At 45.3% G+C, this 24,659-nt stretch overlaps 1 protein-coding gene across 1 annotated transcript in view; it reads right to left on the reverse strand.

Moving 5' to 3' along the window:
- Positions 1–24,659, reverse strand: part of LOC144494018 (regulating synaptic membrane exocytosis protein 1-like) — a gene marked incomplete at its 3' end in the record, with an annotated part of 567,179 nt that overhangs the window by 445,564 nt on the left and 96,956 nt on the right. Inside the window, exon 4 of the mRNA XM_078213592.1 lies at positions 4,128–4,972. Within this exon, the coding sequence (XP_078069718.1) occupies positions 4,128–4,972 (845 nt within the window). The remainder of the gene's footprint in view (positions 1–4,127; positions 4,973–24,659) is intronic.

A 24,659-nucleotide genomic window follows, 5' to 3' on the forward strand; every position in this document is an offset into this window, starting at 1 on the left:
TTGTCTTCTTTACTGTCTGCTGCACCTGTGCCTAATTTCAGTGACTGATGCACGAGGACTCCAAGGTCTTGCTGAGTATCCACTTCTCTCAGTTTACACCCATTCAAGTAACAATCTGTCTTCCTATTCTTGCGACCAAAGTGGATAACCTCACATTTATCCATATTGCACTGCATCTGCCATGCATATGCCCACACACTCAACTGTCCAAATTACGCTGAAGCACCTCTGCATCCTTCGCTCAGCTCACCCTCCCACACAACATTGTATCATCTGCAAATTTGGAGATAATACATTCCAAGTTCCCGCTTACAAATCATTAATATAGAATGTGAACCATTGGGGTCCAAGCATAGATCCCTGCAGAACCCCGGTAGAAACTGACTGCCAATCAGAAATCCCTTCCTTAAATAACAGCACAGCATTTGCCTCCCTCCAGTCTTCCTGTATCTCACCTGTGGCTGTCGATGACACAAATATCTCTGCTGGAGGCCCCACAATTTCTTCCCTAGCTTCCCACAATGTCCTGGGATACACTTGACTCAGGTCTCAGGGCTTTATCAACCTTTAAGCATTTTAAGACCTCCAACACCTCCTCTTCTGTAATGTGGAAGCTTTTCAAGACATCATTATTTACTTCCCTGAGTTCCATAGCTTCCAGGGCTGGCAGCTCAATGTTCCAGGGTTCCAATGTTTCAGGCGGGATAGAGGCAGAGGGATAAAAGGTGGGGGGGTGGCATTGTTGGTCAGGGAAAATGTTACAGCGGTACTCAGGCAGGATAGATTAGGGAGCTTGTCTACAGAGGCCCTATGGGTGGAGCTGAGAAACAGGAAAGGTATGACCACATTAATGGGGTTGTATTATAGACCACCCAATAGTCAGCGAGAATTGGAGGAGCAAATCAGCGGAGAGATAGCTGAAAACTGCAAAGTTGTGATAGTAGGGGATTTTAATTTTCCATATATAAGATTGGGACTCGCATACTGTTAAAGGTTTAGACGGGGTAGAGTTTGTAAAATGTGTTCAGGAGAATTTTCTACATCAGTATATCGAGGTGCCAACTAGAGAGGATGCGATATTGGAGCTCCTATTGGGAAATGAGTTAGGGCAGGTGATGGATGTGAGTGTGAGGGAACACTTTGGATCCAGTGATCAAAATGCCATTAGTTTCAACCTGATCATGGATAAGGATAGATCTGGTCCTCGAGTTGAAGTTCTGAACTGGAAAAAGGCCAAATTTGATGAAATGAGAAGGGATCTGGGAAGTGTGGATTGGCACAGGCTGTTCTCTGGTAAGGATGTAAATGGAAAGTGGGAGGCCTTCAAAGGAGGAATTTTGAGAGTGCAGAGTTTGTATGTTCCTGTCAGGATTAAAGGCAAAGTAAATAGGAATAAGGAACCTTGGTTCTCGAGGGAGATTGTCACACTGATGAAGAGGAAGAGAGAGTTGTATGAAATGTACAGGCAGCAAGGAACACATCAGATGCTCGAGGAGTATAAAAAGTGCAAGAAGCTACTTAAGAGGGAAATCAGGAGGGCTAAAAGAAGACATGAGGTTGCTTTGGCACTCAGAGTGAAGGAAAATCCAAAGAGTTTCTATAGGTATGTTAGGAGCAAAAGGATAGTGAGGGATAAAATTGGTCCTCTTGAAGACCAGAGTGGTAGACTGTGTATGGAACCAAAAGAGATGGGGGAGATACTAAATGGTTTTTTTGCATCCGTATTTACTGAGGAAACGGGCATGGAGTCTACGGAAATAGGGCAAACTGGTAGGGAGGCCATGGAACCTTTACAGATTAAAGGGGAGGAGGTGCTCGCTGTCTTGAGGCAAATCAGAGTGGATAAATCCCCAGGACCAGACAGGGTATTCCCACGGACCTTGAGGGAAGCTAGTGTTGAACTTGCAGGAGCCCTGGCAGACATATTTAAAATGTCAGTATTCACGGGGGAGGTGCCGGATGATTGGAGGGTGGCTCACGTTGTTCCGTTGCTTAAAAAAGGTTCCAAAAGAAATCCGGGAAATTATAGGCCAGTAAGTTTGACGTCGGTGGTGGGCAAGTTATTGGAAAGTGTGATAAGGGATAGGATCTACAAATATTTGGATAGACAGGGACTTATAAGGGAGAGTCAACATGGCTTTGTGCGTGGTAGGTCATGTTTGACCAATCTATTAGAGTTTTTCGAGGAGGTTACCAGGAAAGTGGATGAAGGGAAGGCGGTGGATGTTGTCTCCCTGGATTTCAGCAAGGCCTTTGACAAGGTCCCTCATGGGAGGTTAGTTAGGAAGGTTCAGTCGCTAGGTATACATGGGGAGGTAGTAAATTGGATTGGACACTGGCTCAATGGAAGAAGCCAGAGAGTGGTTGTGGAGGATTGCTTCTCTGAGTGGAGGCCTGTGACTAGTGGTGTGCCGCAGGGATCGGTGTTGGGTCCATTGTTGTTTGTCATCTATATCAATGATCTGGATGATAATGTGGTAAATTGGATCAGCAAGTTTGCTGATGATACAAAGATTGGAGGTGTAGTGGACAGTGAGGAAGGTTTTCAAAGCTTGCAGAGGGATTTGGACCAACTAGAAAAATGGGCTGAAAAATGGCAAATGGAATTTAATGCAGACAAGTGTGAGATATTGCACTTTGGAAGGACAAACCAAAGAAGAACGTACAGGGTAAATGGTAGGACTCTGAAGAGTGCAGTTGAACAGAGGGATCTGGGAATACAGGTACAGAATTCCCTAAAAATGACGTCAGAGGTGGATAGGGTCGTAAAGAGTGCCTTTGGTACATTGGCTTTTATAAATCGGAGCATCGAGTATAAAAGTTGGAGTGTTATGGTAAGGTTATATAAGGCATTGGTGAGGCCGAATTTGGAGTATTGTGTATCGTTTTGGTCACCTAGTTACAGGAAGGATGTAAATAAGGTTGAAAGAGTGCAGAGAAGGTTCACAAGGATGTTGCCGGGACTTGAGAAGCTGAGTTACAGACAGAGATTGAATAGGTTGGGACTTTATTCCCTGGAGCGTAGAAGATTGAGGGGAGATTTGATAGAGGTGTATAAGATTTTGATGGGTATAGATAGAGTGAATGCAAGCAGGCTTTTTCCGCTGAGGCTAGGGGAGAAAAAAACCAGAGGGCATGGGTTAAGGGTGAAAGGAGAAAAGTTTAAAGGGAATATTAGGGGGGGCTTCTTCACGCAGAGAGTGGTGGGAGTGTGGAATGAGCTGCCGGATAAAGTGGTAAATGCTTTTAACATTTAAGAAAAACTTGGACGGGTTCATGGATGAGAGGGGTGTGGAGGGATATGGTCCAAGTGCAGGTCAGTGGGACTAGGCAAAAAATGGTTCGGCACAGACAAGAAGGGCCAAAAGGCCTGTTTCTGAGCTGTAATTTTCTATGGTTTCTATGTCTTTCGCCATGGTAAATACTGACGAGAAATATTCATTTAAGATCTCATCCATCTGCTGTGGCTCCACACATAGATGACCTTTTTGATCTTTATGGGGCCCTATTCACTCCCTAGTTATTCTTTTGCCCTTAATATACTTGCGGAATCTCTTTGGATTTTCCATTACTTTATCTGCCAAAACTATCTCATGTCCCCCTTTTGCCCTCCTGATTTCCCTTTTAAGTGTACTCCTACACCCCCACTATTTTTCTAGTGCGTCTGTCTCCCCTTGTGCCTATTTTCCTAGTGTGATGATCTCAGTGTATATGTCCCAGTGTTTTCCCCAGGAGTCTGTCCTTGTGCTTTCCCATGTCTCAATCCCATGGTATTTCCAGTGTATTTGTCCCAGTGCGTCTGCACCATTTTTTTCCCCAGCATGTCTACCCTAATATATCTATCTCAGTGTTTTCCAAGTGTGTTGTCCCAGGCTGTGTCCCAGTGTTTTCCGCAGTGTGTCAGTCCCAGTGTTTTCCCCAGTGTCTTTCCCAGTGTGTCTTTCCCAATGTTCCCCTGGAGTGCCTTTCCTAGTGTTTTCACAGTCTGTCTGTCCCAGTTTTTCCATAGTGTGCATCTCTCCCAGTGATTTCCCGATGTATGTATCCCAGTTTATTAAAATGCTTTTAATATCACATCTATATTCAGAGAGGGACATTGTTAATATAGTAGAAAATTACATGCTTACCCTTCTCACTGACACTTTCACTTTCAATTTCCACATCTTCACAGCTGGTATATTCTGGCGTTGATGCCCCCTCTTCCTCAGAACTACTGACTGACATTTGTCTTTTCTTTCCAACTTTTTTCATTCGGTGCGGTTTTGGTGGAGGCGGTCTGATGGATTCTGACTGGTCAGAACTAAGTGAATCATTCCGTAGCATTGTTTCATTTCTCTCTCGCTTTGTTCGAACTGCAGCAGAACTAGGATCCAGGTGCTTTTGGTAATTGTCGTAATCCTTTACTTCTAAGTGTTCTGTAGGAACTGGGCTCCGTCTAGATGTTGGCGGGCTTTGACTGCTCAAATGCTGCTGCCTAGAAACAGCCATTTGCACATCTGTAGCTTTTTCAACAGGGGACTTCCGCTCTTGTACCCCCTGTTGCCGAGTCCTTCTTGACAATAGGTCTTCTGACACCTGACCTTCCTCAACCTCGGTGTGAGGCAGGGAAACGTCGCTATGCCTTCTTTCATGCCGTGCTCTAGACACTTTAGCATGAATGCGCATCTGTTGTTCCTCAGACTGGGGTTTAACAGGATATCTTGCGAGGTTAGGGTCACTTTTGTATGGATTCTGATAATCCTCTTCAGTCCTTTGTTTTTCCTCATCTGGAACTTTGTCAACTTCTGATTTTTCACCCATATCCTGATAGCCCTGTGAACGACCTTTCTCTAAACGTCGGCTTTCTCGCCGTTCTCTATGAGCCCTTTCATCAGCTAACCTCTCAACTTGCTGAAGGGATGCCTTTGGTACAAATTTCCTTTCACCTTTCTGTCCTTTTCCATTCAGTTCTGAAACTGATGAACTTTTCTTCCTACAAAGAGAATCATTATTAACATGTAACTATTTTGCATCCAATATTTTATTTGAAGATTTCAATAAAATTGAGATGATAAAAAGCAAAGTAAAGGATATTAGCAAGTAAAGGCTGCTGGTGCTGACAGATGCAAAATCATGAAATAACAGTATGAATGTGAGAAACTAAGTCAAGTTCACATTTAAAAATCTACAAAATAAATCTGAAATGAACAAGGTTCAGATTTCTCTGTAACAATAGCACATGTAAGTTGGCATACCTTACCTAATGTAAAATCTAACAATTCAAGGCAGAACCAACCTTGATGGCAGAATTTTATAGCCTCACTCATGGAGGTTGTGAGGGGATTTAACCTTATTTCACCAAAATTTAATTCAGGGCAGGACGGCCTGAAGTCAGAAATCCGGACCTGCCACCAATTGACACCCTTCAGTGGCCAATTAATGACCACTTACAGGCCTAATCAGATGTTGAGCATGGCAAGAAGACCATTGCAGTCTGCTCCTCATCTCCTAAGCAAGTGTCCCTCCTTCAAAGCACTTGGTGCCAGATCAAGGGTCTTGACAGCGGGTACTCTTCCTGAGAAGATGGCCCGCTGAGAGCCACACAGTACCCTTGCTGTTGACCTTTCCCCCTCCCCTGTACTGTCACTCTGTGAATTCCTTCCCGCCACTAGGACTTGGATTGATCAGAATCCTGGTCCTCTGGTGGGTGTATTTTCTGCAGCAGCTGCCACAGACCCAGTGACACTGCTAAATAAAGAACTGCTGGTTTCTGATTGGCCATCATCTCTCGGTGGTTAGGGTCCTCAATCCCAGAAAAGTTCCACTGCTGATCACCTGAGGTGTCTGATTGGGTAAGGCAATCAGGGACTCTGATTGGTTGTCAAATCAGCAGGCAAAAACCATAAAATACCACCAACAGAAATCTGATGCTAAATTAGAAGGAAGCTAAAATTAACTTGGAATCAAGTAAGGTATCGTTCAAGGAAGCAGGTTTGTGGGGTAAATTATATTTCTCTGCTCCTATGTACCCAGAGTTGGGAAATTGGGCAATAATCATCTTGGTTTGTATTCAGTGAAGTCTAGAACACTCAATCCCATCAGATCTCAATTACCTTGCGGGAGTCCATTTCTTGAATCCTCAGTAATCACAACATCACCGTCTTCTACTTGGATTTACTGTCACTGTGCAGGCTGATGACCGGCCTGGCCAGCTAAAGTGCAAAGGACGAGGTCATGCTCTTGGGGAACTGGGCCGATTGATCCTTTATCCCCTTCATGGACAGGTCAGACTGCCTGAAAGTGCTGAGGACATGGTTCAGACGGGTGGGGTGTGCACAAAAAAAACTGCAAGTAGCATGTAGCCATGGAAAAATAAAAATGTGCAACCTTCCTTCTCCATTGCCATTCAGAACCTGGTCATCAGGTGTGAGGCACTCTGGGTACAGGTCTACCCCATACCCCACACCTGCACTGACAATCACCTGAGCCATTTCCACTTTGTCTGGAGATTGCAAATGGATTGTGTCCACAGGGACACAACGTACAAATCTCTAAATAAGAGGGAAATGTACCCAACATCACCCTCACCCCGATGGCCATCTTTGTGTGTGGTTGTAACAAGCTGTGCACAGATCCGTGGTACACAAACACCAAGTGTTTGTGTACCACGGAGTTTCTACCTGTCCCTGGTGTTGTGAAGGATGGGTCTGGTCATGCTGACACAGAATGTTCCATTCAGTTGGACTGTGCTGTACCACCTGTCCCTTGTAGAAATGTTTAGACAGAAAACACCATTCACCACAAGTCTATCAGGCAGTGGTGCACACATAACGTCCTCCAGACCCTGCAGGAAAATGGGATGATGGTTTCTGCCAGATGATTCTCTGAGCAGACTGTGAAAGTCATTTGGCAGAACACTTTATTGCTATAACTTCCAAACAGCACCAAGATATAGCCTGGCTCGGAGTGTGTCGGATACTTCTGACACACTTGGAATCTTAATCTTTCCACACATGGTGTGGAAGTTAAAATGCTCAGATTAGAAAAAATCATGCCTTCTCTGTAACAGCTTGTGAGAATGTTATTAGTTGCAGACCTTCAAGGGAGCCTGTCTGCTTAAGACTAATCTTTTCCTTGCCTACCCCTCAAAACATTCTGCTTTTTGACCTTCATCGGAGGGTGAACAAGACCAGATTTTTTCCCTACTACAGAAGTTAAGCTAACCAGCCTATAGTTACCCGCCTTTTGTCTACCTCCTTTTTTTAAACAATGGCATCACATTTGCTGTTTGGCATCACATCTGCGGGAATCACCCCAGAGTCCAGCAAATTTGCATTTGCTATTTTTCCCGCCATCTCTTTTAGTACCCCTGGGATGCATTCCATCAGGACCTGGAGACTTGTCTACCTTTAGCCCCATTAACTTGCCCAACACTACCTCTTTCATGATAATGATAGTTTCTAGGTTCCCACCTGCCATAGCCTTCCTGTCATCAATTTTTGGCATGTTATTTGTGTCTTCCACTGTGAAGACCGACAAAAAATACCTGTTCAATGCCTCAGCCATTTTCTCATTTCCAGTTATCACATCCCCCTTCTCATCCTCTAAAGGACCAATTTTTACTTTTGCCACTTTTTTTCATTTTATATATTTGTAGAAACTTTTGCTATCTGTTTTTATATTCTGAGCTACTTTACTCTCATAATCCTGTCTTGTCTGTCCTGCCAGTGGGACAGGGCATAGCCAAGAACAGTGACGGCTGTATCTGGGACATTATCTGCAAGGTTTCTTGCAGATAGTGAGGAGCATTGTCAGAAGCTACAGAAGGATATAGATAGGCTGGAAATTTGGGCAAAGAAATGGCAGATGGAGTTCAATCCTGATAAATGCGAAGTGATGCATTTTGGGAGAAATAATGTAGGGAGGAGCTATATGATAAATGGCAGAACCATAAAGGGTGTAGATACGCAGAGGGACCTGGGTGTGCAAGTCCACAGATCCTTGAAGGTGACGTCACAGGTGGAGAAGGTGGTGAAGAAGGCATATGGCATGCTTGCCTTTATAGGACAGGGCATAGAGTATAAAAGTTGGGGTCTGATGTTGCAGATGTATAGAACGTTGGTTCGGCCGCATTTGGAATACTGCGTCCAGTTCTGGTCGCCACACTACCAGAAGGACGTGGAGGCTTTGGAGAGAGTACAGAGGAGGTTTACCAGGATGTTGCCTGGTATGGAGGGGCTTAGTTATGAGGAGAGATTGGGTAAACTGGGGTTGTTCTCCCTGGAAAGACGGAGGATGAGGGGAGACTTAATAGAGGTGTATACAATTATGAAAGGCATAGATAGGGTGAACGGTGGGAAGCTTTTCCCCGGGTAGGTGGTGACGTTCGCGAGGGGTCATAGGTTCAAGGTGAAGGGGGGGAGGTTTAACACGGATATCAGAAGGACATATTTTACACAGAGGGTGGTGGGGGCCTGGAATGCACTGCCAGGCAAGGTGGTGGAGGCGGACACACTGGGAACGTTTAAGACTTATCTGGACAGCCATATGAACGGAGTGGGAATGGAGGGATACAAAAGAATGGTCTAGTTTGGACCAGGGAGCGGTGCGGGCTTGGAGGGCCGAAGGGCCTGTTCCTGTGCTGTATTCTCGGAGATTCTGTCAGGCTGCTGCTTGACGAGCCTGTGAGACACCTCTCCTAATTTTGGCAAAATCCCCCATATGTTAGTAAGAGGACATTTTTGGATCATAGAGATGTAGAATCACAGTATCATGCAGCCCAGGAAAGGTGCTTCGGCCCATCGAGTCTGCACTGGCAATAACAACCACTAAAGGCGCACTAATCCTATTTTTCTGCACTTGTCCTATATCCTTGAATGTTGTGATGTTTCAAATGCCCATCCAAATACATTTTCAAGATTGTTAGGTTTCCGGTTTCCACTACCTTTGCAAGCACTGCATTCTAGGTTCCCACCATTCTCTGAGTGAAAAAGTTCAATACAATGGAAAGGCCTGCTCGACCATTTCAGAGTCAACCACATTGCTCGAGATCCTGATGCACATGTAGATCAGACCAGGTAAGGGCGGCAGATTTCCTTCCTAAAAGGACATTAGTGAACCAGATGGGTTTTATGACAATTGACAATGGTTTCATGGTCATCATTGGACTGTTAATTCCAGATTTTTATTAAATTTAGTTTCCATCATCTACCGTTGTGTGATTTGTACCCACGTCCCCAGAACATTAACCTGGGTCTCTGGATTACTCGTCCAGTGACAATATGATTATGCCACTGACTCCTCCAATTCACAGAATCATAGAATCCCTACAGGGCAGAAGGAGGTCATTCAGCCCATCAAGACTACACCAACATCTTAACCAGGCCCACTCCACATCCTAACCCCTTAACCGCACGCATTTTATCCTGCTAATCCCCTAATCTACATACTAAGGGACAATTTAGCATGGCCAATCCACCCAACCTGCACATCTTTGGACTGTGGGAAGAAACCAGAGCACCCAGAGGAAACCGACACAGACATGAGGAGAACGTGTGCAAACTCCACACAGTTACCCAAGGTTAGAATTGAACCCGGCTCTTTGGCACTGAGGCAGCAATGCTAACAACTGTGCCACCGTGCCGCCCCAATTGACAGATTTCAGACCGTAACCTGATCATGTTCAATTATTCGGTCAACTTTTATGTAATCATTCTATTACGCATCCAAAATGAGATTTATCTTTGGCATTAATGGGTACCTTACACCTGTTTCATTGACACACAATGTCAAACAGGTTTAATTTTCCTTATGCAACTCTACTATCTGTATTTGCGATTTAAAATTTTCATCAATATTTGTACTGAATGTCAGCATTGGTCCATTTAAATTATAGATTCACATCTTAAATCCTCTATTTTGGGATTCTTCCCTCAATTTTCTCTTCTATTCCTCACAAGCTGGGAGCTGATGTACAATTTTCAAAGTTTCACAGCTCTCAGTTGTCCCATCCAAAGAAAAGGAGATGCTTCCAGAGTTATATAGAGTTTCTCCTCTACTAAGGGGAAAAGTTTCTTCCTATCGAGTCTCTATCCATCATAATTTTGTACACCTCGATCAGGTGTAGCCTTCTCTGCTCTAAGGAAAACAACTTCAGTCTATCCAACCTCTCTTCATGGCTGAAATGCTCTAGTCCAGGCAACATTCTGGTGAATTTACTCTGCACCCTCTCTACATCCTTCCGACAATGTGACGACCAGACTGCACATAGTACTCCAGCTGTGGCCTAACCAGCGTTTTATATACAGTTCCATCATAACATCCTGCACTATTCTACATCTCAGCTAATAAAGGCAAGTCTTCAATATGCCTTCTTAACCACCTTATCTACCTGTTCTGCTGCCTTCAGGGATCTTTGGACATGCATCCCAAGGTCCCTCTGATCCTCTGTACTTAGTAACATTATGTATTCTCTTGCCCCGTTCGCTCTCCCAAAATGCATCACATCTCACTTTTGAGGGTTAAATTCCATTTTCCACTATTCTGCCCACCTAACAGCCCGTCCATATCATCCTCGAATCTAAGGCTCCTCACTATTTACCGCACCACGATTTTTGTGTCATCTGCGAACTTACTACTTATATCCCCCCTACATTCACATCTAGATAATGAATGTACACTGCATGCAACAAGGGACTCAGTACTGATCCCTGCGGTACATCACTGGACACAGGCTTCCAATCACAAAAACAGTCTTTGAGCAAAACACTCTGCCTCCAGCCACAGTCAATTTTGGATCCAATTTGTCAAATTGCCTTGGATCTCATGGGCTCTTACTTTTTTGATCAGTCTCCAATGTGGGACCTTGTCAGAAGTCTTACTGAACTCCATGGAGACTACATTATGTGCATTGCCCTCATCCATACACCGAGTCACTTCCTCAAAAAATTCAAGCATCCCTGACAAAGTCATGCTGACCATTCTTGATTAATCCTTCTCTCTCCGGTGGAGATTAATTCTTCCTCCAGGCCATCAAAAAATTTCAGGTGCTCCACTGATTTACCTGCTAGCTGATTGTGAGGAGCATCATAACAAATTTTCAGCAAATAGAAGGGCAAGTTACAACCTATTGTGATTGCTATGCTGGACAGTGTCACAAGTGCATTGTCAATGTGGCATGCATTTCAGTGGCCAGTGAAAATTTCACCAATTCCTCCTTCCTAGTGTTTCATCATATTTAACTCTTCTGACACAGTATCACAAGAAATAGAAACAGGAGTTGGTCACCAGGCCTTTCAAGCCTGGCCTGTCATTCAATATGATCATGGCTGAACTATGCCAGCCTCAGCTCCTTTTTGGTGCCATTTCCCCAGAGCCCCCCATTCCTTGATCTATCACATATTTATCTACGTTTACTTTAAATACTTTCAATGATCCAGCCTCCATTGCCAGTAGTGTGTAAATTTCACTGCAATTTCACCCATGGAATGAATGGTGTGTCTGACTGTTGCAGTTTCGGATCCTGGAGCAGCCTGATGGAAGTTAAGAAAATTTTCAGGGCATCACGTGTCACAGTGGTTAGCACTGCTGCCTCAGTGCCAGGGACCCGGGTTCAATTCCAGCCTTGGGTGACTATGTGGAGTTTGCATGTTCTCCAAGTGTCTGCGTGGATTTCCTCTTGGTGCACTGGTTTCTAAATGTATTATCTCCAAATTTGAAGATACAAAGTTGGGTGGGAGGGTGAGCTGGAAGATGCAGAGATGCTTCATTGTGATTTGGACAGGCTGAGCGAGTGGGCAGATGCATTGTAGATGCAGTATAATGTGGATAAATCTGAGGTCATCCACTTAGGTAGCAATAATAGGAAGGCAGATTATCATTTGAATTGGTGTAAATTGAGAGAGGTAGATACTCAGAGAGACCTTGATGTCTTCATGCAAGAACCGCTGAAAGTAAGTGCACAGGTACAGCAGGCTTTATAGCATAAGGATTTGAGTATAGGAATAAGGATTGTAAGGGCATTGGTGAGGCCACACCTGGAGTATTGTTTGCAGTTTTGATGTCCTTATTTGAGGAAGGATATTTTGTCTGCAGAGGAAGGAGTGCAGCGAAGGTTTACCAGGCTGATTCCTGGGATGGCAGGTCTGTCATATGAGTAGAGACGAAGTCAGTTAGGATTATATTCATTGGAGTTCAGAAGAATGAGAGAAGATTTCATAAAAACTCATAAAATTCTAACAGGATTAGAAAGGGTAGATTCAGAAAGGATGTTCCCGATGGTGGGATAGTCCAGAATTAGGCGTCTTGGTTTGAAGATAAGAGGTAAACCTTTTAGGATCAAGATGAGGAGAGTGGTGAATATGTGGAATTCACTACTACGGAAAGTAGTTGAGGCCAAAACATTGTGTGATTTCAAGAAGAGATTGGATATAGCTCTTGAGGCAAAAGGGATTAAAGGAAATGTGAGGTGGGGAAAGGCAGGATCAGGATATTGAATTTGATGATCAGCCATGATCAAAATGAATGGTGGAGCAAGCTCAAAGGGCCAAGTAACCTACACCTGCTTCTATTTTCTGTGTATCCATGTTTCAATAATAGATGTTAAACTAAATGGCCTATAATTCCCTGCTTTCTGCCTTTCTCCCTTTTTGAACAAGGGCGTCACATTTGCTGCTTTCCAATCTCTGGTACTCTCCCAGAATTTAGTGAGTTATGAGAAATTTCAACCAATGGGTCCCGCATGGCAGGCTAGTCTGCAAGGTTAGGTTGCATGGGATCCATGGAGAGTTAGCTAATTGGATTCAAAACTGGTTCGATGGTCGCAACTCGGACTGGAGACCTGAGAGTAGTGGTGTGCCTCAGGAGTTGGTGTTGGGATTCTTGTTATTCATTATCTGTATAAATGATTTGGATGTGAATATACAAGCACGGTTAGTAAGTTTGCGGATGATACTAAATTAGGAGGTATCATTGATAACGAAGAAGGTATCAAAAATTACAGGGGGATCCTGATCAGTTCAGGAAGGAGATCAAGGATTGGCAAATGGATTTCAATACAGATAAGGTTCAGAACAAAGTTGAGGGGGAACTTCTTCTCTCAGAAGGGAGTGAATCTCTGGAATTCTCTGCCCATTGAAGTGGTGGAGGCTACCTCGTTGAATATATTTAAATCATGGGTAGATAGATTTCTGATCGATAAGGGAATTAAGGGATATGGGGAGCAGGCGGGTAACTGGAACTGATTCGCTTCAGATCAGCCATGATCTTGTTGAATGGTGGGGCAGGCTCGAGGGGCTAGATGGCCTACTCCTGCTCCTATTTCTTATGTTCTTATGTTCTTAAGTGTGCGGTGTGGAATTTTGGAAAGTCAAACTAAGGTAAGACTTGTACAATGAATGGGCGGGCTCTGGGGAATGTTGAGGAACAGAGTAGGAGTACAAGAACATAGTTTGTTAAAAGTGGAGTCACAGACAGACAAGGTCGTGAAGAAGGCATTTAGAACACTGGCCTTCATCAGTCAGGGCATTGAGCATTGGAGTTGGGACATTATGTTCCAGTTGTATCAGTCGTTGGTGAGGCTGCACTTGGAATATTTTGTACAGTTTTGGTCACCCTGTTATAGAAAAGACATTGATAAACTGGAAAAGAGTGCAAAGAAGATTTACGAGGATGTTGTTAGGACTAGTGGGCCTGAGTTATAGGGAGAGATTGGCCAAGCTAGGACTATATTCCTTGGAACCTCGGAGAATTAAGGGTGACCTTATTGAGGTGTATAAAACCATGAGGGGCATAGATAGGATGAACGTACATAGTCTTTTTCCCAAGGAAGGGGAATTGAAAGCTGAAGGTTTAAGGTGAGAGGGGAAAGATTTAAAAGGGACTTGAGGGGCAATTTCTTCACGCAGAGGGTGGTGCGTATATGGAATGAGCTACCAGAGAAAACAGTTGAGGCAGGTTCAATAGCAACATTTTAAAAGCATTTGGATAATGACATGGATGGGAATGGTTTGGAGGGATATGGGCCAAACATGGGCAACTGGGGTGAACTGGAAGGGCACCATGGTCAGCATGAACCGTTAGGGCCAAAGGGTTTGTTTCTGTGCTGTCTTGGTCTAGGACTCTATGACTCTTCCTTTGTTGATCGCACTATCTATAATCTTTGAAATTGCAAGCTCTTGTCATTTCAATAATACTTCTTGATGTATCTCACCTCTGTCTGAATTTATCGTGTCTTGATGGTCTCCTTCAGAATAGGGTTTGTTCTCTTTTCTCAATTAAAATAAACACAAAGTAAGCACGCAAGTAGAGTAGGCAGTAAAGAAAGCAAATGATATGTTGGTCTTCATAGCAAGAGGATTTGAGGATAGGAATAGGGATGTCCTGCAATTGTACAGAGCATCGGTGAGGCCACACCTGGAGTATTGTGTGCAGTTTTGGTGTCCTTAGCTGAGGAAGGATGTCCTTGCTACAGAGGGAGTACAGCGAAGGTTTACCAGTCTGATTCCTGGGATAGCAGGTCTGTCATATGAGGAGAGACCATGTTGGTTAGGATTGTATTCCCTGGAATTTAGAAACTTATCATAGAAACTTATAAAATTCCAACAGGATTAGACAGGGTAGATTCAGAAAGAACGTTCCTGATGGTGGGGGAGTCCTACCATCAGGAATCATAATTTGAGGATAAGGGGTAAATTTCTTAAAACTGAGATGAGGAAAATTTCTTCACCCAGAGGGTGGTGAATGTATGGAATTCACTACAGCAAAAAATAGTTGAGGTCAATAAGTTGTGTGATTTCAGGAAGAAATTAGACATAGCTCTTGTGGTTAAAGGGATCATGGGCTGTGGGGGGAAAGTGGGATCAGGGTATTGAATTTGACGATTACCCATGATCGTAATGAATGGTGGTGCAGGCTCGAAGGGCCGAAAGGCCGACTCCTGCTTCTAGTTTGTATGTTTCTATTAGGGAATAAGAGGGTGATATATGCTTACAAGCGCAGGGCAAAGTGAACACATTTAAGTGCTTTGTATTAAGATTTATAAAGAAAGAGGATATTAACAACATATCAGAAAAATACATTGTAGAGGTAATGGATGAGATGAAAATTGATATGGGGCGGCACGGTAGCACAGTGGTTAGCACTGCTGCTTCACAGCTCCAGGGTCCTGGGTTCGATTCCCGGCTCGGGTCACTGTCTGTGTGGAGTTTGCACATTCTCCTCGTGTCTGCGTGGGTTTCCTCCGGGTGCTCCGGTTTCCTCCCACAGTCCAAAGATGTGCGGGTTAGGTTGATTGGCCAGGTTAAAAATTGCCCCTTAGAGTCCTGGGATGTGTAGGTTAGAGGGATTAGCGGGTAAATATGTGGGGGTAGGGCCTGGGTGGGATTGTGGTCGGTGCAGACTCGATGGGCCGAATGGCCTCCTTCTGCACTGTAGGGTTTCTATGATTTCTATGATTACTAGAAAGGTTGGCAGGGGTTAGAATTGAAAAGTCACCTGCTCTTGGTGGTTTGCATAGCAGGTTACTAAGAGAAATAGGGTTAGAGACAGAGGAAGGGTTTGTCATAACCTTCCGATGTTCCCACAGGTAGCATAGGATTGGAGAATGGCAAAGGACCCCCCCTATTGACGAAAAGGTGTAACAACAGCCCGAGTAACTCCAAGCCAGTCAGTTTAACAGAAGTGGTGGGTAGGATCATGTACAGTTCTCGTCATCGCATTTTTGAAAGGATGGGAGGGTTCTTGAAAATGTGCAGAGAATGCTTTTAAAGATGGGGGATTTTAGTGACAAGGTTAGGTTGGAGAACTTGAGGTTGTTCTTGAAATAAAGGAGATTGAAAGGGGATTTGATAGAAGTGAACAGAACTATGACAGTATTCTGCAGTCCCTCCTTTCCTTCTCTATGGGCGGTATGCTTTGCCAGTATAGTGCACAAGAAACAATACTTTTCACTGTATACTGATATATGTGACAATAATAAATCAAATCAAAGTATTCGACAAGGTAGACCAAACAAAAATGACTTTTCTATTAACTGATGGTACAAGAACACAGATTTATGGTTTGGGGCAAGAAATGAGGGGGAATGTGAGACAGAACCTTTTTACGTAGTGAGTGGTAATGACCTGGAAGGAGGCGGAAGCGGCAATGATGAATCATTTCAGAAGGAAATAGATGGGCTCTTGAAGGAACTAAATCTGCAGGGCTAAGGGGATCGAGCGAGGGAATGGGAGTAACTGGATTGTTCCACAGTGAACTGGCACAGACTGAATGTGCCATATTGTCTCCTCCAGTGCCTTAATGACTGAAAAACACAATGACTTCGTGCATTCTCTAGTGTTCATAGTACATCCTATTGAATTGTGTTTCATGATTAATTAGTATTCTTGTATGGATGAAGCTGAGTTAGAAAATCTCAGGGATAAAATTGATCCTTAAGGTTTACATTGTCATATCTTGTTTTGTCTACAAGAACTATTAATATTACAGTTACCCGAAGGGATAGAACCCATAGTATCCCGATACTGTAGGAGGAGGTTGTAAGGGGAAAATATAAGGAAAGCACACTTTAAAATGGCTGCCTGGCACATAAAGAGTTAACTGGGAAAGGAGCCATAAAGCAGACACCGGCTTCCACTGACACAGAAATCACTTTAAATCAAAACCTAACAGACAAGCCATTTCTAAATCACAGACAGTGACTTAAAGTAAACAAACACCTCAGGAAGCCAAGCCAAGGGTCGAGACATCTTTGAGATAAGGAAAACCCGAGACAAAGGGGATAGATTAGCCAGAGGAAGAGCGGGAAAATATGAATGCGAGGAAACCAATTAAGAACAAAGAACAAAGAACAATACAGCACAGGAACAGGCCCTTCGCCCCTCCAAAGCCCGTGCCGCTCCCTGGTCCAACTAGACCATTCTTTTGTATCCCTCCATTCCCACTCCGTTCATATGGCTATCTAGATAAGTCTTAAACGTTCCCAGTGTGTCCGCCTCCACCACCTTGCCTGGCAGCGTATTCCAGGCCCCCACCACCCTCTGTGTAAAATATGTCCTTCTGATATCTGTGTTAAACTTCCCCCCCCTTCACCTTGAACCTATGACCCTTCGTGAACGTCACCACCGACCTGGGGAAAAGCTTCCCACCGTTCACCCTATCTGTGCCTTTCATAATTTTATACACCTCTATTAAGTCTCCCCTCATCCTCCGTCTTTCCAGGGAGAACAACCCCAGTTTACCCAATCTCCCCTCATAACTAAGCCCCTCCATACCAGGCAACATCCTGGTAAACCTCCTCTGTACTCTCTCCAAAGCCTCCACGTCCTTCTGGTAGTGTGGCGAGCAGAACTGGATGCAGTATTCCAAATGCAGCCGAACCAACGTTCTATCCATCTGCAACATCAGACCCCAACTTTTATACTCTATGCCCCGTCCTATAAAGGCAAGCATGCCATATGCCTTCTTCACCACCTTCTCCACCTGTGACGTCACCTTCAAAGATCTGTGGACTTGCACACCCAGGTCCCTCTGCGTATCTACACCCTTTATGGTTCTGCCATTTATCGTATACGGGCGGCACGTATATCGTATATGGGCGGCACGGTAGCACAGTGGTCAGCACTGCTGCTTCACAGCTCCAGGGTCCTGGGTTCGATTCCCGGCTTGGGTCACTGTCTGTGTGGAGTTTGCACATTCTCCTCGTGTCTGCGTGGGTTTCCTCCGGGTGCTCCGGTTTCCTCCCACAGTCCAAAGATATGCGGGTTAGGTTGATTGGCCAGGTTAAAAATTGTCCCTGAGATGTGTAGTTAGAGGGATTAGCGGCTAAATATGTGGGGGTAGGGCCTGGGTGGGATTGTGGTCGGTGCAGACTCGATGGGCCGAATGGCCTCCTTCTGCACTGTAGGGTTTCTATGTATGTTATGTTCTATGTATAGCTCCTCCCTACATTAGTTCTCCCAAAATGCATCACTTCGCATTTATCAGGATTGAACTCCATCTGCCATTTCTTTGCCCAAATTTCCAACCTATCGATATCCTTCTGTAGCTTCTGACAATGCTCCTCACTATCTGCAAGTCCTGCCAATTTTGTGTCGTCCGCAAACTTACTGATCACCACAGTTACACCTTCTTCCAGATCGTTTATATAAATCACAAACAGCAGAGGTCCCAATACAGAGTCCTGCGGAACACCACTAGTCACAGGCTTCCAGTCGGAAAAAGACCCTTCCACTACCACCCTCTGTCTTCTGTGACCAACAGTAAGAAGTTTAACAACACCAGGTTAAAGTCCAACAGGTTTATTTGGTAGCAAAAGCCACACAAGCTTTCGGAGCTGCAAGCCCCTTCTTCAGGTAAGTGGGAATTCTGTTCACAAACAGAGCATATAAAGACACAGACTCAAGTCTTTAAATAAACCTGTTGGACTTTAACCTGGTGTTGTTAAACTTCTTACTGTGTTTACCCCAGTCCAACGCCGGCATCTCCACATTCTGTGACCAAGCCAGTTCTCCACCCATCTAGCCACCTCCCCCTTTATCCCATGAGATCCAACCTTTTTCACCAGCCTACCATGAGGGACTTTGTCAAATGCTTTACTAAAGTCCATATAGACGACATCCATGGCCCTTCCCTTGTCAACCATTTGGACACTTCTTCAAAAAACTCCACCAGGTTAGTGAGGCAAGACCTCCCTCTCACAAAACCATGCTGACTATCGTTAATGAGTTTATTCCTTTCTAAATGCGCATACATCCGATCTCTAAGAATCCTCTCCAACAACTTCCCCACCACGGACGTCAAGCTCACCGGCCTATAATTACCCGGGTTATCCTTCCTACCCTTCTTAAATAACGGGACCACATTAGCTATCCTCCAATCCTCTGGGACCTCACCTGCGTCCAGTGACGAGACAAAGATTTGCGTCAGAGGCCCAGCGATTTCATCTCTCATCTCCCTGAGCAGCCTTGGATAGATTCCATCAGGCCCTGGAGATTTGTCAGTCTTTGTATTCTCTAACAAACCTAACACTTCCTCCCTTGTAATGGAGATTTTCTCCAACGGTTCAACACTCCCCTCCAAGACACTCCCAGTCAACACATCCCTCTCCTTTGTGAATAATTAACACCTGAATGAGCCGAAACCAACCATTGATAGATACAGACATAGGAAATGTACCCATTCATAAGAACAATACTATGTTAAATGTCTGTATCTGCCTAAAACGATGTGGTAATGTTCAAATCACCGGTCCATCTATTGTGTAAAGAGTATAAAGATGGACCGCTCCCGACATTTTACCGAGAGAAGGTCTACTACTGACTTGTGCCTTGTCTCCACGGAGCTCCGTTGAATAAATTGTGTTTTCTGAATCTCGAGGTCTGACAACGAGTGGATTTTTCCCACAACAGAGGCCATTCAGCCCATCGAGTCAGCAACAACTCTCCGATAGAGTATCTTACCCAGGCCCACCCCATAACCCCATGCATTTATTTCGCTAATCCCCCTAACCGTACACATCTTTGGACACTAAAGGGCAATTTAGCATGGCTAATCCACCTAACCTACGCATCTTTTGACATTGGATATAGAAACATAGAAACGTAGAAAACTACAGCACAAAACAGGCCCTTCGGCCCCACAAGTTGTGCCGAACATATCCCTACCATTTAGGCCTACCTATAACCCTCCATCCTATTAAGTCCCATGTACTCATCCAGGAGTCTCTTAAAAGACCCTATTGAGTTTGCCTCCACCACCACTGATGGCAGCCGATTCCACTCGCCCACCACCCTCTGTGTGAAAAGCTTCCCCCTAACATTTCCCCTGTACCTACCCCCCAGCACCTTAAACCTGTGTCCTCTCGTAGCAGCCATTTCCACCCTGGGAAAAAGCCTCTGAGAGTCCACCCGATCTATGCCTCTCAACATCTTACACACCTCTATTAGGTCTCCTCTCATCCTACGTCTCTCCAAGGAGAAAAGACCGAGCTCCCTCAGTCTATCCTCATAAGGCATGCCACTCAATCCAGGCAACATCCTTGTAAATCTCCTCTGCACCCTTTCAATCTTTTCCACATCCTTCCTGTAATGAGGCAACCAGAACTGAGCACAGTACTCCAAGTGGGGTCTGACGAGGGTCTTATATAGCTGCATCATTATCCCCGGACTCCTAAACTCAATCCCTCGATTGATAAAGGCCAGCACACCATACGCCTCCTTAACCACCTCCTCCACCTGCGGGGCCGATTTTGGAGTTCTATGGACCCGGACCCCAAGGTCCTTCTGATCCTCTACCGCACTGAGAGTCTTTCCCTTTATATTGTACTCCTTCATCCCATTTGACCTGCCAAAATGGACCACGACGCATTTATCTGGGTTGAAGTCCATCTGCCACTTCTCCACCCAGTCTTGCATCCTATCTATGTCCCTCTGTAACTTCTGACATCCCTCCAGACTATCCACAACCCCACCAACCTTTGTGTCGTCAGCAAACCTACCAACCCATCCCTCCACTTCCTCATCCAGGTCATTTATGAAAATGACAAACAGCAAGGGTCCCAGAACAGATCCCTGGGGCACACCACTGGTGACCGACCTCCAATTCGAAAAAGACCCATCTGCAAGCCAGTTCTGGATCCACCGGCCAGCAGCCCCTTGGATCCCACGCCCTCTCACTTTTTCGAGAAGCCTTGCATGGGGGACCTTATCGAACGCCTTGCTAAAATCCACATAAACCACATCTACCGCATTCCCTTCGTCAATGTGTTCAGTGTTTTTTAGTCTAAAAGTCACTCTATGCAGCGGGCAGCGTCGGAAGCGGGCTGTGGAGTGAGTGGGAAGCTGAGTGAAAGTTGTAAGGGCTTTGGCTCACAGGGCTTCGGGGGAAAGGGCGAGCAGGGGTGAGTTTAAATTCATTTTTGCTGTTTCTACCTGGTACTGGCAAGGTATCTAGAGGGGATGGGTGTGCAGGCAGTGCTATGTTCCTCTTGCACTATGTTTGAGGTGAGGGACGACGTCAGTGTCCCTGCTGATTACACCTGTGGAAAGTGCACCCATCTGCAGCTCCTCCAAAACCGTGTTAGGGAACTGGAGCTGGAGTTGGATGAACTTCGGAACATTAGGGACGCAGAGGTGGCCATAGACAGAAGCTTTAGGGATACAGTTACTCCGAGGAATGAAAATAGATGGGTGACGGTGAGAGGGGCTGGGAGGAAGCAGTCAGTGCAGGGATCCCCTGTGGTCGTTCCCCTTAGCAACAAGTATTCCGCTTTGGATACGGTTGAGGGGGATGACATACCAGTGGTGAGCCGCAGTGAGAGGATCTCCAGCACTGTGTCCGTCTCTGTGGCTCGGGAGGGTAAGAGGGAGAGCGGGAGGGCAATAGTTATTGGGGACTCGTTAGTTAGAGGGATAGATAGGAGGTTCTGTGGCAGCAAAAGAGACTCACGGATGGTATGTTGCCTACCGGATGCCAGGGTCCGTGACGTCTCGGACCGGGTCTTCCGGATTCTTAAGGGGGAGGGGAAACAGTCACAAGTCGTGGTACACATTGGTACCAACGACATAGGTAAGAGAAGGGACGGGGATTTAAAACAGGAATTTCAGGAGCTGGGCTGGAAGCTGAGAGCCAAGACAAAACATGTGGTCATCTCTGGTACGTTACCGGTGCCACGTGATAGCGAGTTGAGGAACAGGGAGAGAGTGCAGTTAAACATGTGGTTGCAGGGATGGTGTAGGAGGGAGGGTTTCAGATACGTGGATAATTGGAACACATTCTGGGGAAGGTGGGACCTGTACAAACAGGACGGGGTGCACCTGAACCAGAGGGGCACCAATATCCTGGGAGGGAAATTTGATACGGCTCTTCAGGGGGGTTTAAACTAATTTGTCTGGGGAGTGGGAAAAGGAGTTGTAGTCCAAAAGTCAGTGTTGAGGGCGCTGAGGTATTGGGGAAGGTATCAAGGTCAAGGGTGGGTACCGGTAGACAGGAAGGTGGGTTGAAGTGTGTCTACTTCAATGCAAGGAGCATCCAGAACAAAGTAGATGAACTTGGGGCGTGGATTGGTACTTGGGACTACGATGTTGTGGCCATTACGGAGACGTGGGTAGAACAAGGACAGGAATGGTTTGTTGGACATTCCGGGGTATAGATGTTTCACTAAGTGTAGGGAAGCTGGTAAAAGAGGTGGAGGAGTGGCATTGTTAATCAAGGATAGTTTAACGGCTGCGGAAAGGCACTTCGAGGGGGATCTGCACACTGAGGTAATATGGGCTGAAGTTAGAAATAGGAAAGGAGCGGTCAAGTTGTTAGGAGTTTACTATAGGCCCCCAAATAGTAATAGAGATGTGGAGGAAGAAATTGCTAAGCAGATTATGGATATGTGTGGGGGTCACAGGGTAGTTGTCATGGGGGACATTAACTTTCCAAATATTGATTGGAACCTTTATAGGTCAAATAGTCGGATGGGGCAGTTTTTGTGCAGTGTGTGCAGGAGGGTTTCCTGACACAATATGTGAATAGGCTGACAAGAGGTGAGGCCACATTGGATTTGGTACTGGGAAATGAACCGGGCCATGTGTTAGATTTGGTTGTGGGAGAGCACTTTGGAGATAGTGACCACAATTCGGTGTCTTTTGTTATTGCAATGGAGAGCGATAGGGCCGTACGGCAGGGCAAGGTTTACAATTGGGGGAAAGGTAATTATGATGCGATCAGGCAAGAATTAGGGGGCATAAGATGGGAACAGAAGCTGTCAGGGAAAGGAACTAATGAAAAGTGGAACTTTTTCAAGGAACAAATACTGGGTGTCCTTGATAGGTATGTCCCTGTCAGGCAGGGAGGAAATGGCCGAGTGAGGGAACCATGGTTCACGAAAGAGGTGGAATGTCTTGTGAAAAGGAAGAGGGAAGCTTATGTAGGGATGAGGAAACAAGGTTCAGATGGCTCGATTGAGGGTTACAAGTTAGCAAGGATTGAGCTGAAAAAGGGGCTTAGGAGAGCTAGGAGGGGACACGAGAAATCCTTGGCGGGTCGGATCAAGGAAAACCCCATGGCTTTTTACTCTTATGTGAGGAATAAAAGAATGACCAGGGTGAGGTTAGGGCCGGTCAAGGACAGTAGTGGGAACTTGTGTATGGAGTCAGTAGAGATAGGCGAGGTGATGAATGAATACTTTTCTTCAGTGTTCACCAAGGAGAGGGGCCATGTTTTTGAGGAAGAGAAGGTGTTACAGGCTAATAGGCTGGAGGAAATAGTTGTTCGGAGGGAGGATGTCCTGGCAGTTTTGAATAAACTGAAGGTTGATAAGTCCCCTGAGCCTGATGAAATATATCCTAGGATTCTTTGGGAGGCAAGGGATGAGATTGCAGAGCCTTTGGCTTTGATCTTTGGGTCCTCACTGTCCATGGGGATGGTGCCAGAGGACTGGAGAGTGGCAAATGTTGTTCCTCTGTTTAAGAAAGGGAATAGAAATGACCCTGGTAATTATAGACCGGTTAGTCTTACTTCGGTGGTTGGCAAATTGATGGAAAAGGTCCTTAGGGATGAGATTTACGACCATTTAGAAAGATGCGGATTAATCCGGGATAGTCAGCACGGATTCGTGAAGGGCAAGTCGTGCCTCACAAATTTGATTGAATTTTTTGAGGAGATAACTAAGTGTGTTGATGAAGGTAGGGCAGTTGATGTCATAGACATGGATTTTAGTAAGGCGTTTGATAAGTGCTGGGTAGACTAATGGGACTGAAGGTGGACAAGTCCCCGGGTCCAGATGGAATGCATCCCAGGGTATTGAAAGAAATGTCAGAGGTAATAGTGGATGCGTTAGTGATTATTTATCAAAACTCGTTGCATTCTGGGGTAGTGCCGGTTGATTGGAAAACGGCTAATGTTACGCCGCTGTTTAAAAAAGGAAGGAGACAAAAGGCGGGTAACTATAGGCCGGTCAGCTTAACGTCTGTAGTAGGGAAAATGCTGGAATCCATTATTAAAGAGGAGATAGCAGGGCATCTGGATAGAAATGGTTCGATCAATCAGACGCAGCATGGATTCATGAGGGGAAAGTCGTGCTTGACGAACATGTTGGATTTTTATGAAGATGTGACTAGGGCGGTTGATGGAGGAGAACCGGTGGATGCGGTGTTTTTGGATTTCCAATAAGGTGCCCCATAAAAGGCTGCTGAAGAAGATTAGGGCACACGGAGTTGGGGGTAGTGTGTTAAAGTGAATTGGGGACTGGCTATCCGACAGGAAGCAAAGAGTCGGAATAAATGGGTGTTTTTCCGGTTGGAGGAAGGTAACTAGTGGTGTGCCGCAGGGATCGGTACTCAGGCCGCAACTATTTACCATTTATATAGATGATCTGGAGGAGGGGACGGAGTGTAGGGTAACGAAGTTTGCAGACGACACAAAGATAAGTGGAAAAGTGAATCGTGTGGAGGACGGAGAAGATCTGCAGAGAGATTTGGACAGGCTGAGTGAGTGGGCGAGGATATGGCAAATGGAGTATAACGTTGAGAAATGCGAGGTTATACACTTTGGAGGAAATAATAACAAATGGGATTACTATCTCAATGGAAACAAATTAAAACATGCTACCGTGCAAAGGGACCTGGGGGTCCTTGTGCATGAGACGCAAAAGCCCAGTCTGCAGGTACAACAGGTGATCAAGAAGGCAAATGGGA

The sequence above is a fragment of the Mustelus asterias genome, chromosome 5 (genome assembly GCF_964213995.1).
Source record: "Mustelus asterias chromosome 5, sMusAst1.hap1.1, whole genome shotgun sequence".
NCBI lineage: Eukaryota > Metazoa > Chordata > Chondrichthyes > Carcharhiniformes > Triakidae > Mustelus > Mustelus asterias.